Genomic DNA, 16,360 nt, shown 5'->3' on the forward strand with positions numbered 1-16,360 from the left:
AGGGCACAGCGGGCAGCATGCACTCACCTCTAGAGTTGAGCGAATTTGTTCAGGTTCCCCCTTATTCGGCAAGCTATAGCGCTTATCAAATAAGCTGCAGAGGGAAGCGGCTTCCTGGATCGCTCAGCCCCGCAGCTGCACGTGTCCCAGTCACAACACATGGATGGAGAGCACAACAAACAGGCTGTCACACAGCCGGGACACATGCAGCTGCGGGGCCGCGATCCAGGAAGCCGGTTTCCTCGGCAGCTTATTTGATAAGCGCTATAGCTTGCCGAATAAGGGGGGACCCGAACACATTCACTCCTCTCTACCCACAACCAGGATGAAGCTTTAATCTGGAACCTACAGCCTGACTCCTCCTATACATGTGACTGATCACATGGTCATGACATCATCCAGGGTCCTGCTGCTCACTGAAAGGTCCTTGTCCTAACAATATTCATTTGCCAGAAGTAAAACACAGATGTCAGAGATTTGCTTGACGTTTTTCAGGTAAGAGGGGGACGGAGAGCTGGGCAGCGGCCGATGCGATTACATGTGTGTATATATGGCTCCAGCCTTCTCCCAGGCTGGGCACAGGGGCAGAAGTGTCCGAGCTCAGGTGTTACACTCCTCAGTGTTCAAATTGCAACACAATGAAGAAATAGTGGTGGAATGATGGAAATCACAGGCTGGAGTACACACTGTGGCTGCTATTAGTGAGGTTATTAATGGCTGTCTGATAAATCCATACCTCCCAACTTTTGAGCAGAGAGAAGGACCGATAATGCGGTGCACGTAGGGAATTTTGACCCCCGTCCACATCCATTTGCCATTTCTTTCTCCCCAGGCTGGTAGTAAGGGATAGAAGGTGGTAGAGGGGCGCTGGTAGTAAGGGGTAGAGGGTGGTAGAGGGGCGCTGGTAGTAAGGGGTAGAGGGTGGTAGAGGGGCGCTGGTAGTAAGGGGTAGAGGGTGGTAGAGGGGCGCTGGTAGTAAGGGATAGAAGGTGGTAGAGGGGCGCTGGTAGTAAGGGGTAGAGGGTGGTAGAGGGGCGCTGGTAGTAAGGGGTAGAGGGTGGTAGAGGGGCGCTGGTAGTAAGGGGTAGAGGGTGGTAGAGGGGCGCTGGTAGTAAGGGGTAGAGGGTGGTAGAGGGGTGCTGGTAGTGAGGGATAGAGGGTGGTAGAGGGGCGCTGGTAGTAAGGGGTAGAGGGTGGTAGAGGGGCGCTGGTAGTGAGGGATATTCAGCAGACGTCTGAGACTGCAGGGTGTAGACCCAAATCCAGGACAGTTGGGATTAGAGATGAGCGGATGGATTCCCAGGTCAGTGGTACCTGGCGGCAGGACGGGAGGCCGCGGATCTCTAACCTTCCGGTGTCCCCGGTGCGGGTTTTGATCACCCAGGGCCGGTGGGACGTCATCTGTGCGTCCTGCTCATCTCTAGCTGGGACCTGTGGATTATCTGTTCCTTCATTCACAGTCAGAGACGCCAGAACTTTATCTTTATGTAGCTTCTAGTGATGAGCGAACGTGCTCAGATAATGTTAAAGTCCCCATGGCTGCATGTTTTGCGCCTGTTAGACAGCCACAACACACGTGGGGATTGCCTAAGGCTATGTGCACATGTTGAATATTTCATTGCAGAAATTTCTGCATCTCTAGGAATTTGTTGGTGGCAAAAGCACAACAGAAAACACGTGCTTTTATGCTTTTTGTACAGCAATTAATGCTTTTTGGAGCTAAATAAAGATATTTGAAAACAGAAAAAAGATTTGTGATGTAATTTCCTTGTTTAACACCTTGTTTTTCATGCTTATTTGCCCTGTCCCAGCGCTCAGCTCGCTGCCCCAGAAATAGCATTTAAAGGGAACCTGTCACCCCCAAAAATCGTATATGAGCTAAGGCCACCGGCATCAATGGCTTATCTACTGCATTCTGTAATGCTGTAGATAAGCCCCTGATGTAACCTGAAAGGTAAGAAAAACAGGTTATATTAGACTCACCCAGGGAGGGTCCCGGTGCGGTCCGGTCCAATGGGCGTCGCGGTGCGGGTCCGGGGCCTCCCATCTTCATACGATGACGTCCTCTTCTTGTCTTCCTGCCACAGCTCAAGCGCAGGCGTACTTTGTCTGCCCTGTTGAGGGCAGAGCAAAGTACTGCAGTGCGCAGGTGCCGGGCCTCTCTGACCTTTCTGACTACAGAATGCTGTAGATAAGCCCCTGATGGCGGTGGCCTTAGCTCATATACGATTTTTGGGGTGACAGATTCCCTTTAATATTTGAAGCGCCAATTCTAGCACTTAGCCCAGGATCTTCCTGATGCCCTGGCTCAGTCACAGCAGGGTAAGGGTAATGGGATTAGGGTTTGATGTCAGCAGCTGTCGCTGATACCAAACCCTAAGTTTAGTAATGAAGAGGTGTCGGCCAAGAAACCCTCATAAAGCTTTACTTACAGACTTACAGGTTTAGTAAATAACACACCAAGAATAAAATACTTTTTTTGAAATAAAACACACATTCTTTAATTATTTAAATTAACCCAATATACCCACCTAGGTTGGATAGTAATACATGGGTTAAAACGATGTCCCATGTTGTCACCAGCCTATGTAGGAGCGTTCACAGAATGAACATATATGGGCTGTAACCAAACAGCATCTGGCAGAACTCTCTGTGCACCGCAATACTTGGCGGCGGTGACATGCTTGTGGATATTAGAGTTCATATCGGCAGGCTCCCACACTGACATTAGTTTTTTTAATAAATAAAATCAAATAAATTGTGTAGGCTCGCACATAATTTTCATACCCAGCAGAGGGAATGCCGATGTTCAGGTTCTGGGAAGGAGCCAATAGCCAAAGGTTTCCAGGCTATTAATGTCAGCTCACAGCTGTTTGCTTAGCCTTTACTGGCTGGTTTCCAGGGGTACCCCAGAAAAAAAATTGATGTAGGGTCCCCCTAAATCTACACAGCAAAGGCCAAACAGACAGCTGTGGGATGATATTAATAGCCTAGGAAAGTGCCATGTTATTGGCCCCCTCCCAGACTGAAAACATCAGCTCTCAGCCGCCCCAAATATGGCGCATCAATAAGATGCGCCATATCTGGCACTTAGCCTCACTCTTCCCACTTGCCCTGATGCGGTGGCAAGTGGGGTTTTAGGGTTGGGGGGGTTCATGTCAGCCTTGTATTGGCAGCTGACATGAAGCCCAGGGTTAAGTAATAGAGAGACATAATAAAAACACCCAGAATAAAGTCCTTTATTTGAAATAAATGACCACATGGTTTTACATATTTATTTAAAAATAAAAAACGCATTATACTCACCTTAACATCTAATCCCGATGCCCTTGTCCCCTTTAAAAAAAACAAAAAAAACCCCCATAATACTCACCTGTCCGCTGTGAAGAGATAATCCATAATGTTCCACGACGATCCTAATGACTTTGAGAGCAATCACATCAGCAGTCACTGATGTGACTGCTCTCAAGGACAGCAGGCTCACACTGACACAGGAGCGTGTGTTGCGTTGAGCTGCGGTTAGAAAGGTCACTGGAGTTCATTAGCTGATGAACGCCAATGAACTCACTGACGACACTTTCTCACTCAGCGGTGGTGCCGTAAGTGAGATCATCGGAGGCTCACCGGCTGATTAAATTCTGTGAATTTTCTCACCACAGTTCACTGCTATCAGTGTGTAGCCAACCAGCAGCCTGGTAGAGTAGTCGCACCAGCTGATGTGACTGCTCTATAAGTGATCCGAATCGTCGTGAGACAGTATGGATTATGGTGGATAGGTAAGGGATATGGTGGTTTATTATTTTTTCTCTTTTACAGGTGACATGAGCAACGGGGATTAGGCGTTAAGGTAAGTATCAGTGTTTTTTATTTTCGATTTTTTTTCAGAGGACTAGGGCTTCAGGGATTAGGAGTTAAGGTGAGTATAACTGTTTTTTATATTTATTTCAATATTTATTTTAACTTTTTTTTATTTTGAGCACAGGTGCTGGCTGATGACTACGCTCATTAGCGGTGCCTGCTCTCACTGTTATCAGCGACAGGTGTAGGCTGATGGGGATAGTAGTTTCATCAATCGACGTCTGTGACCGGCGATAAGCATCTTACCGCCGGTCAAAGTCACAAACTGCGGACTCACGCTGACAGCGTGATCCCACAGTGATCTGGCTGGCGGTAACAATCTGATCGCCGATTAAAGGCGCCATTATTTTGATCTGGCTGGCGGTAACAATCTGATCGCCGATTAAAGGCGCCAGTATTTCTTGCAATGGAAACACCCAATATAGGAGCTAAAATGTAGCAACTCTGTTGTGATAGTGCACGAGCTGGTCTAAAAAATGTCAATGGACTCACAAAAATTGCTTATGCCACTTACACTACTTCCGCTGCTTATGTTTTGGCGTTAACGAATTGACGTGCCTGTGGTTGGAAGTCTAGAACTGTGGTGTACACTGTGTGCCTCACTGCTGTCCTGGGCAAAACCTCTCTAAGGCTATGTGCACACGTCCGGAATTGCCGCGGAAATTTCCACTTCAATTCCAGAACTCCCTGTCATGGGAAAAACGCATGCGGAATTGGCATGCGTTATCCCCCTAAACACTAGTGTTTTGCAAGCGTAATTAGCTTGCAGAATGCTAGCGTTTTCCAAGCGATCTGTAGCATCGCTTGGAAAACTGATTGACAAGTTGGTCACACTTGTCAAAGTGTTTGACAAGTGTGATCAACGTTTTACTATTGGTGCTGCCTATGCAACATTAAAAATAATTAAAAAAATAATAAATCGTGCTATTCTCACCTTCCGGCGTCCCCGGCAGTCTTCCCGCTCCTCGCGATGCTCGCGTTCCCAGTAATGCCTAGCGGCAATGACCCCAGATGACGTAGCGGTCTCGCGAGACCACACATCATCACAGGTCATTTCCGCAAAGCATCCTTGGGAACGCGACCATCGCGAGGAGCGGGAAGACTGCCGGGGACGCCGGAAGGTGAGAATATCACGATTTTTAAATTTTAATTCTTTTTTTTTTTTTTTAACAATTATATGGTTCCCAGGGCCTGGAGGAGAGTCTCCTCTCCTCCACCCTGGGTACCAACCGCACATGATCCGCTTACTTCCCGCATGGTGGGCATAGCCACATGCGGAAAGTAAGCGGATCAATGCATTCCTATCTGTGCGGAATCCCCGCGATTCCACACAAAGAATAAACATGCTGCGTTGCCTTGGCACCCTGCTGTGTGACAATAGTCTGGAACTTTGAGACAATGTTATCCCATGTAAATGACCGGAATAGTGATGCTGATGATGGCATCGTCAGCACTAACCATGTTAGTAGCCATTCCGAAACTGTGCAGAAGTGTGCAAAGGTCCTTTATCTGTGCCCACTCCATAAATGTGATATATGCCATGTCCGTATTGTGTTGGCCCAGGCTACACGACATGACATACTGCATCAGGGCTCGTTGCTGCTGCCACAGTCGCTGCAACATGTGCGGGGTGGAATTCCACCATATAGGCACATTGCATATCAACCTGTTAACTGGCATGGACAAAGACCTCTGTATCGATGCAAGTCGATGACCCGAGGGGTGCGAACGGCGGAAGTGAGCACACAGCTTATGTGCTTTCTGCAGCAGCTCATCCAGGATAGTGGCGGAGAAATCACTGTACCACCAGGTTCCGGATGTGAGTCATGTAAGGCACGTGTGTGAGCTTGCCTCGGCATAGGGCCGCCACCAAATTTTCACCATTAACGGACACTGCCTTCCCTGGATCCAGTTTCAGTGGAGACAGCCATTGTTCAAACTCTGCCTGGAGAGCTGTCCATAACTCTTCACTCTTCAGCTGTATGAATGTGATCTCTAAGGTATATCAGTTTTAACACTATGAACTGGGATATAAATAAAGCAATGTTCACACTAGCCACCGAACAGAAAAAAAACAAAGACCGAAACATGATTATTATTAAATACCCTGCAGTAAATATATAAATAGCATAGTGCGTGAAAATAATATACGATATTTAGTTAACATCTTTTCTGATTTTAAAAAAATGCTAAATTTGATAATGTGGGCTTCATGCCTTGCTTCGTGCCTCATCTGCACATGTAGGATCAATGATCAGAACTGTCAGATAAGAGTTTTGAAAAGCGAGCCGTGGACCTTAGGGAGAGATTTTTGGAGTGTGGGTGCAGCAAGAGGAGCATTAGAAAATGATTTAATAGAGCAAAAAAGACTTTGACAAATGCTCTATTGTCCTCTAACCAGAATGATAAAAAATCTAATGAGAATGATATGATTTATTTTGACGCATAACCACCAATGGGATACTATGCGAACAATCCTCACAAGACATTGGTCTCTGCTCAGGACTGAGCCCACATTATCAAAATGTCTTCCCAAATCAAAAATGATGATGGCCAGGAAAAACAAGAACCTTAAAGGGAACCTGTCACCACGTTTTTGGAAGATGGGATAAAAATAGCGTTAAATAGGGGCAGAGGTGGGCGTTACATTAGTGTGTGTGTTATGCGTTTATTACCCACCTAAGTTGCCGAAATAACTTTGCAAAGTCTCCGTTTTCGCCTGTCAATCAGGCTGGTCAGGTCACATGGGCGTGGTGTCTTCACCCAGATTTGGCGTAGTTTTCCGTTGGTGGCGTAGTGGTGTGCGCATGCCCAAAGTCCGGAATCCTCTTCCAGGGGATTTAAAATAGCGCGGTGTTCGTTATTGCATTGGTGATCGGTGGGCGCGGCCATCTTCCTTTGGCCGCGCGTGCGCAGAAGCGGCGCTCTGCTGGCCGCGGCTTCAGGAAAATGGCCGCGGGATGCCGCGCGTGCGCAGATGGATATCGCGGCGGCCATTTTCCTGAAGCCGCGGCCAGCAGAGCGCCGCTTCTGCGCACGCGCGGCCAAAGGAAGATGGCCGCGCCCACCGATCACCAATGCAATAACGAACACCGCGCTATTTTAAATCCCCTGGAAGAGGATTCCGGACTTTGGGCATGCGCACACCACTACGCCACCAACGGAAAACTACGCCAAATCTGGGGGAAGACAACGCCCATGCGACCTGACCAGCCTGATTGACAGGCGAAAACGGAGACTTTGCAAAGTTATTTCGGCAACTTAGGTGGGTAATAAACGCATAACACACACACTAATGTAACGCCCACCTCTGCCCCTATTTAACGCTATTTTTATCCCATCTTCCAAAAACGTGGTGACAGGTTCCCTTTAAGGATATCCTCGTCAATAGCTACTAGATAGCAAAATCCCCAGATTTCTTCAAGGCAGGTAAGCCAAAATAGGGCTTTTACCCATGTGGTGGCTGCCTCGCCTGTAGAAATCTGGTACGGCAGTAGCGTAGCTACTGCGGGGGCAGAGGGGGCTATCGCCCCGGGCCCGGTGTTCAGAGGGGGCCCACCCGCAGCTACGCTACTGTAACTGTATTGGTGTGCACAGCGCGCCGATAGTTACATTCTGCGGCAGAGCAGGGAGAATCAATCTCCCTGCTATGGGGCCCCTGAGCAGGCAGGGAGGCGGTGCCAGCAGTGGGCCCCCCGCCTTTCATCGCAGGGTCAGCTGTATCGGCATCTAACCGATACAGCTGACCGCATTGATGAGGGAAGGAGCGACGCCGACACTGACAGGGGGCGCGATGACGTCACTGCCTGGCGCCCGCGGTCCGGAGATGAACGTGAGCAGGGAGCAGCGCAGGAACCAGGAAGAAGAAAGGTATTTATTTATTATTTTTCTTTATGGGGTCTGCCTTCTACTTCAGAGTTTGCCTGTGGGGGGGGGGGTTGCTGCCTTATACTACGGAGTCTACCTGTGGGGGGTGCTGCCTTATACTACAGAGTCTTCCTGGGGGGTCCTGCCTTATACTACGGAGTCTACCTGTGGGGGGTGCTGCCTTATACTACAGAGTCTGCCTGGGGGGTACTGCCTTATACTACAGAATCTGCCTGTGGGGGGGTGCTGCCTTATATTACAGAGTCTACCTGTGGGGGGGTGCTGCCTTATACTACAGAGTTTGCCTGGGGGGTCCTGCCTTATACTTCAGAGTCTGCCTGTGGGGGGTGCTGCCTTATACTACAGAGTCTCTGTGGGGGGGTGCCTGTGGGGGGGTGCCTTATATTACAGAGTCTACCTGTGGTGGATGCTGCCTTATACTACAGAGTCTGCCTGGGGGGTCCTGCCTTATACTACAGAGTCTGCCTGTGGGGGGGGGTGCTTCCTTATACTACAGAGTCTGTCTGTGGGAGGGTGTTGCCTTATACTACAGCGTCTGCTTGTGGAGCGGTTCGGCCTTATACTACAGGGTCTGCCTATTGGGTGCTGTCTTATACTACAGGGGCTGCCTATGGGGTGCATCATCAAGTTGTAATCAAGGTTACCTGGTTAGGGGCCCACTCAAAAGCTTTGCCCCCTGAACCAAAACCTTAGCTACGCCTTTGCCCACATTATTCACTTCATCGGACCGCTGTCAGGAATTTAAAATCAAGGATTATATCACATATAATACAGCTCAACTGTTAGAACACGTGAACATGTGTGAGATATCATAGCCACCCATGAAGTGAATGATATGAGCACCCTTAAGACGATGCCTAGGCATTTTAGGGCAGCCCATAACTAATCTCAATGAGCTAAAGGTATGGAGTATTGACAGGATTCGTACTGGTGTAAGGGAGGAGACAGCAAATGCTTATTAGCGGAAAAAGCCGCCATTCATTTCTTCTCCCCAGCAGCGTTCGCTGGAGAGAAGGAATGAAAAATCAATGTTTTTTTATTATTTTTGTGTTTAAAATAAAGATCCGTGCCACTGCCTCCCACCCCCTGTGCGCCCGCCCGCTGGCATTAAAATACTCACCCAGCTCCCTCAATGCTTCCTCTCAGCGTCGCAGCTTGTCCTGTATGAGCGATCACGTGGTGCCGCTCATTACAGGGATGAATATGCGGCTCCACCTCCCATACCGCTTACACAGGACAAGCTGTGACGCTGAAAGGAAGCATCGAGGGAGCTGGGTGAGTATTTTATTTCCAGCGGGCGGGCGCACAGGGGGTGGGAGGGGGGAGGTTACCGGGAACTTTATTTTAACCACACAAAAAACAAACAAACAATGATTTTTCATTCCTTTTCTCCAGCGAACGCTGCTGGGAAGAAGGAATGAATTCCGGCTTCAGCATTTAAAGCAGGGGACAGCGCTTACTGTAGCGCTGTCTCCTGCATGGTCCGCGTGGTACTCAGTCGGCACACGGGCGGCACACGGCTGCCGCACGTGTGCCACACTGATGTGCCACGTGAGGACACGGATAACTCCGGTACCGATTTTTCCGGTACCGGAGTTATCTGGACGTGTGAGACTGGCCTTACCTGGTAACCCATCCCCCCCAATCCCCATCTCAATATCCTTTATTATCAAACTGATACATCTCCTCTTGATAAATTTATACACAGCTTTACAGAAGCTCAACTGTACAAGTAGAAAGTCCTACAGAAGCAATTAAACGAATCCCAACCTACCCTGCAATAGCTCAGTAGACGCCCCACACATTTTTCGAATTTTGTATGTTGACCTCTCTTAATGTAGATATTCCTTTCCATGAGAACGATCATTTTTATTTTGTTCACAAATTCTCTTTTGACTTGTGGTTTTTCATCCAACCAATGCATCACAATAAGCTTCCTAGCAGCATATAGCAATCTTGCAATAGCCAACCTTCCACATTTATCCGTAGCAATATCATCCATACATCCCAGGAGGCAAGTCAGCGGGTTACGCACAATATTTACCCCCCTCACTTCCTGAATCAGATTGAGCACTTTCACCCAAAAGGGCTGAAGGCGAGAACACGACCACATCATGTGTAGAAGGTCAGCTCCTTCCTCAGAACACCTTGGACATTTTTAGTTTCCTCTCAGACCTGCCTTCATCATCCATAGCGGGGTCCTCTACACTCTCTAAAGACTAAATATAGCTGTGACACCCTTTTAGTCTCACTTATAGTCTTACAATATAGTGTAGTATGGACTCCCACTGAGATTCCGATAAGGAACCCAAGTCTGCCATCCATTTTTCCCTCAACATTAATGGATGTCTCGATAAAAGGTGTCCAACAGGCCTCTATACATTAAAGTAATGAACCCCCTTGTGTTCCTCCGAGGTCCTATGAGGCTCAGCAAACTATCTGACTGCAGAACCACACGCAACACTTCGTTTTGTTTATTTAGGGCATGTGTCAGCTGCAGATCCTGGAAAAAACATCTTCTGGCTCAAAGGAGCATTTCAAATGTCTTGAGAACACCACCAGTCTATGTGGGTGTTTAATTAATTAGATGGATTCAGTGTTCACAATGTCACTCTGCAGGGGCGATCCATTTATACTGACAATGGCTATGCCGATTATCATTGAATTACATCTGTTCCTGTATTTGTGAGACGACTCTAGATATATATTTTATGCCATCAATTATTTGGTTACCAGCACTCTTCCTACTCTTATAGTCATGTGTTGATCCCAGACATCAATTTCCAAGGTCTCTATATATGTATTACATGTTATTGCCCTTTTTTTGTGATTCCGATTTAATAATGATATATCTGCTTTCACTGACAGGCTAGATGACTCCTTGTCTTTAGTATTATAATCCTTGTTCAGAGTGTTCTGTTGATTTTATCTTAGCAGGCCGATTTGGCAGTTAGGCCCCACTTTTACACACGTGATGTTTTCTGTTCTGATTATATTGTTTCAATTGATGGTGAGATTGTTCGGATTATCATGGAGAATTATCCCTTATTGATAAAAAACTCATTATCTCTATCATTTATAGATTGGTTTAAGAGACCACATGACTGCAATTGGCCGACTGTCCGGGACCGATCTGTGAGTTATAATGGACAAGAGTCAGGTGACAGAGAAGATATTACATTTCACCCTGGAGATCATCTACCTGCTGATTGGAGAGGTGAGCGATTTTGGGACGCACAATGTCACATGACTTCATTTACGGCTATTACTGTCAGATTGACATGAAGCAGTTGGTGGAATGTAATCTAGTAATATGTCTTAATACCTTTAAAAGAGCTAGCGATTGTTCATTTTTTCGCTTTAGTTTTTCGCTTCCCTTGTTCCAAGAGCCATCACTTTTTTTATCTTTCAACATAGCTGTATGATATCTTGTTTTTTTGTGGGACCAGTTATATCGAATCACACTATTAATTTTACCGTATAATGTGCTGAAAAAATGGGAAAACAAACTCCAAGTTAAGGTAAAATGGCAATAAAAAATGCAATTCCAAAATTATTATTTTTTTTTTCATTTTGTTATAATGACGTCCATTGTGCGGTAAAATTACCTGGCAATTTAATTCTCTTGGTCAATATGATTACAGCGATGGCAATGTTATTTATGTTGAAGTGGTTAAAAAAAAATTAAGGATTTTGTTTTAAAAAATAAAAAAAATTGTAATTATGAGACCAGTAACTTTTTTTTTTTGTGTCCATGTGTTAGGGTTGGCGGAACGCACTGAGTATATATACAGTATGTGTTATAATAGGTGCGTTCGCAACTCGGGGTCCACCGTGCAGGAGAGAACCTGCTGCTAGCAATTGGCGGCACTATATGGCGGTATAAGCGAACTCTGTTACTTCACAGAATCGCTAAGGCTACGTTCACATTTGCGTTGTGCGCCGCAGCGCACAACGCAAACAAAAACGCGGCAAAACGCACGCTAAAACGCTGCGTTTTGCGCCGCATGCGTCGTTTTTGGCCGAAAGTTGGACGCAAAAAAAATGCAACTTGATGCGTTTCTTGCGTCCAACGCTTGCGGCCATGCGGCGCAAAACGCAGCACAACGCATGTCCATGCGCCCCCATGTTAAATATAGGGGCGCATGACGCATGCGGCGCCGCTGCGGCGCCCGACGCTGCGGCGCTGACCGCAAATGTGAACGTAGCCTAAGATAGGAAAACGCTGTGCCCTGTTAACCTCACAGAGGATCACAGCTACCTAACAGAGCAGAAAGCAAACAGTGGTCATGCAGTCAGCATAGCACACAAACACCTCCTCTCCGGTGGAGCCGGAATTCTAATGGCTATACGCCAGCCCTGAATTCATACACACAAAACTCCTCACCGGAGGTGCCGGTATTCTAGGGGCTTATTTCAGCCAACCCTGACCACATGCAGACATGACCACAAAGTAGCAAAGCTCATGACATAGGTTGATACTAGGGCATGGCGTGCGGCCATGCAAACCTTTTATAGCTGTAGCAGACAAGGACCTTCCTAGTGGTCCAATAGGAGCTGCTACAGGACCTGAGCGTGTGACCCCAGACCTCCAATGGAAGGTCGACCCTTGGGCATGCTCAGTAGAGGAAAAGCAGGATTTAGTCCCAGGAGCATCTGCCCGCCGAAGAATAGTGCTAGTTACAATGGCTGAGCCTGGAAGATCAGTAGTAACCAAGTGCATATTATCTGCCTGAGACTGATGTCTCCGCTGAGCAGGTTCCACTACGGCTGGAGGAGAATGGGAGACCGCAGCGGACATGGTTCGAGATTCCCCCTGTGCAGCAGCGGGAACTCAACACCTAACACCATGTGACATTTTGATCACTTTCAATTGCATTTTTTTAGAGAAGTACTGTGACTGATAAACATCACTTCTTGCATTTCAATTTTTTTTCACTGTTTGGAGTTTAGCACGTGGTTTTGTTAATTTTATATTGTAATAGATATCACTTTCTCAAGCATGGCAATACTAGATTTTTTGTTATTTTATTTATTTTTGAAGGAGACGAATTAAGATTTTATGTATATTATATTTTTGAAAACGTATTTCTTTATTTTTTAAATATCCTTAGGGGACTTGACTCTGCAATCATTTTATTGTTCATACATTATACCACAGTATTGCGGCATATAGTGAAATTTTGGTTCTCCAATGAAATCCTAAGTCTGTGAAACTCCACTACAGATTGGAACTTACGAGGGCCTTCAGTAGACCCCCATCTGCCATAGTAACTCATTGGCTCTCTGTGATACCGTGGTAGTTATAGGTAAATTTGCATTGTAGCTTTAGGCATATTCCAGCTATGTTAAACAGCTAACATCTACCTGGTTTCAAGCAGGCTCAGCTCCTGAGCCCGCTTCATACAGCCCTTAGCAACCTATGAAATAAAATATACGTACTAGGTCGGTAATGGGTTAATATTTATCAGGGTTTTCCATCATACACAGGATTACACCGTTGTAAGAAAGACCTCTGATAAGTGTGTGGTCCCCTGCATATTGGGAAGATGGAGTAGGACACAGAACCCTATCATGGATACTCCACCTCATTCACTGATCTTTGAGTACAATGATCAGAAGATCCTCAGACTCGCCAACAGGATCATTGAGCTGCTGACTGGAGAGGTGAGTGCCGCTGGGAATTCTGGGTCTTTTTTTTAACTCTCTTATATAGCACCAATAATTTGCACAGAATTTACAGATATCATCATCGCTGTCGCTCATGAGTCTCATAATTTAAATATTCAATCAGTATGTCTTTGCAATGTGGAAGGAAACCGGAGAACTATACTGCTAATCACTGAGCCACCGTATTTATTTCTTAAATATAACCCGACAAGCTGAAGAATCAAATGGAACCACAGATCATATAAACAAATAAAGTGCATATAGTATAGTATGCCCAGAAAATAATTAAAGGGGTTTTCCCAAAATTGCAAGTTTTCCCTTATCCAAAGAATAGAGGGTAACTTCCAGATGGCTGGGTTCCAACCAGTGGGATCCCCAGAATTTCTTGGGTTTCCAAAATGGGCCAGAAATGTATACAATCGAACTTTGGAAACCCGAGAATAGGGCTCTGCAGAACATCGTCTTGAATGGAGCCGACATATGCATGCATGGCTTAAGCTCCATTCAAGGGGACTACTGGATATAGCCGAACTCTTTACTCTGCTTGCTCCATAGACAATGAGTGGAGTGGAGGTCAAGGATGTGTACCTCTGTCCCATTCAAACCAGAGCTACAGAGTCCCATCATCACCATTACTGGTGTGCCCAGAGGATGGGCCCCCAGTGATCATTGAGTAATCCCCAACCCATTGGATAGGGGATAACTTGCAATTTTGGGAAAACTCCTTTGTATACTTCTATTCCTTTTATACTTTTTTGAGGGGACTTGCCAGATAGGTAAAGGGATGAAGTATGAAAAAATACAAATAACCAATAAACTGCTAACTAGATAAAGAGCCCTCCTTGCAAATTAGCTTTGTCTGGGGGTGGAAATATGTTTAAACCACTCAAGAATCAATGAATAATTGCAAACAAACCCAAGAGTAATCCAAATCAAATAAGGTGCTAGACAATTAATAGGTCTGCTGCTGTGATCACCCTAAAGACGCTGTGAGGTCATTGTTCAGAGACCAGCGTCCTACCTTACCAGTCTGATACGTGGGAGTAATCATTTTAGTTCTTGATGTCTGGATGATGACTGTATCATTGTGTGTCAGGTTCCTATAAGGTGTCAGGATGCCACTGTCCATTTCTCCATGGAGGAGTGGGAGTATATAGAAGGACACAAGGATCTGTACAAGGAGGTCATGATGGAGACGCAGCAGACCCGCACATCACCAAGTAAGTGGGATTTGAATTGATTGTAAAGAGGAGAGCAGCTTCGGTTATATAACCTTGGTGTATTCAGTCACTATATGTGTGTTTCCCACAGAAGGATCCAGTAAGAGAACTCCACCAGAAAGATGTCTCAGTCCTCTGTATTCCCATAACTGCACAGGGAAAAGTCTATATATTCCACAGGATCAACAGGTAGAAATAGTGGAGGTCTCCCCAAATATCAAACAAGTCTATACAATAAACCATAGCTATGTTTAATGATTTGATTTTATCTGTTTAGGTGGACAATATGGTTGATATTAAAGCTGAAGTTATAGATGATGAAAAGGATACATACGTGATAGCTGAGCAGCAATGTAAGGAGGGTTTGATTTGTAGTATCAGTTTTGAGGGTCACCAAGCTACACCCACTATGTAATCACACATTTGAATAATGTATTGAGTCACTGTGTGTCTTCTACAGATGGATCCAGTAGGAGAAATCCACCAGAGAGATGTTCCAATTCTCTGTATTCTGCGAACTGTCCTGCAGACAATCACAGTGTCCCACAGGATCCACAGGTAGTTGGCCTATAGGTTTTCTCATATAGCAAGCTTTCCTTATTAAAGTATTATTTATTATATAAAGATTATAAAAAATTATAGAGGGAGTCTGGCAGCAAAGAATGACCGTTCAAACCAAGTACAGGCTCTTGGTGCACCATGGTGTGGCCATACATTTACAGTAAGTGCACCTTCCCAAATACTTGTTTTCCATCTACCTACACCTTTCTCTGGCTCCATAAAGCCAGAGCTGTCAATCAAACAAGAGGGGGAGGTGTGGAGATAGATTGAAAATAGGTGGGAAGCTGCACTTAAATGTTTGGCCAAGCCAAGGTTGACCGAGCACCTGTACTTGGTTTGAACGGTCCTTCTGTGCTAACAGTCCCTTTAAACCTTTGTTTCTATTTAGGATGAAGATCTGCTTAATATTAAAGTTGTTGTTATAGAAGAAGAAGAGAAGATGTATACTAGCGATGATGGGCAATTTAAGCAGGAGGAAATTTCAGTAGATATCTGTCCAGGTGAGTAATGACCAAGATAAAAGGGTGTCATGTTTTGTCTCTATATCAACTTCAGTGGACACTATGGATGAGAGTTTGTCCAGTGGTGGGGTAGCGAACTTCAGCCTTTCTAGTATCCTTCAATTATTACATCATTGTTTAATAATGGTTAAATCACAGCAAATTCACAGCTGTACCAAAAATGGCCACTTTTCCAACAGGCAAGCAATTTTTAAAGGGCAGTTGCTTTTTATCTGACCAGATAAGTATGGGAAGAGAAGAAAGACGTGTCTTTTGGTTAATCCTGGTCTCACTGTTTAGTGCAAAACACAGACAGTGTAATAAAGCCATTAACTAACCATAAGGTATTTTCATAAAACCGATTTATAGTGTTAGAATTCTGGATTTAATCCTATATGACGGTCCACATGACATCCAATGGTCGGCATTGCTGAATGTAAGATTAACATTGTTTGGTTATCTTTAGCAGTAAATCAGCTAAGAAGGTGATTCTGGATAAGGGCTAAAAGATCCAGCCATCAGACAAAGCTCCCTAACACACATTGTTCTAATGCTTACTCTGTACTAGTAATGTGTAATGAAACCCTAATGCCAAAAATGATTTTAACCCAAAAATACATACATTAATGTACAAAAATGCCCTTAGAGGGTGTCCCTATCCTA

General features: G+C 45.5%; 1 protein-coding gene across 1 annotated transcript in view; it reads left to right on the forward strand.

Moving 5' to 3' along the window:
* Positions 1-306: 306 nt before the first annotated feature.
* LOC143767901 (uncharacterized) overlaps positions 307-16,360 on the forward strand; it is a 53,087-nt gene continuing 37,033 nt past the window's right edge. The window contains 8 exon segments of the mRNA XM_077256422.1: positions 307-495; positions 10,829-10,963; positions 13,237-13,413; positions 14,513-14,636; positions 14,728-14,825; positions 14,914-14,989; positions 15,097-15,194; positions 15,586-15,697. Coding sequence (XP_077112537.1) covers positions 10,892-10,963; positions 13,237-13,413; positions 14,513-14,636; positions 14,728-14,825; positions 14,914-14,989; positions 15,097-15,194; positions 15,586-15,697 — 757 coding nt within the window. The 5' untranslated portion in view covers positions 307-495; positions 10,829-10,891.

Source organism: Ranitomeya variabilis, chromosome 4 (assembly GCF_051348905.1).
Source record: "Ranitomeya variabilis isolate aRanVar5 chromosome 4, aRanVar5.hap1, whole genome shotgun sequence".
Taxonomy (NCBI): Eukaryota; Metazoa; Chordata; class Amphibia; order Anura; family Dendrobatidae; genus Ranitomeya; species Ranitomeya variabilis.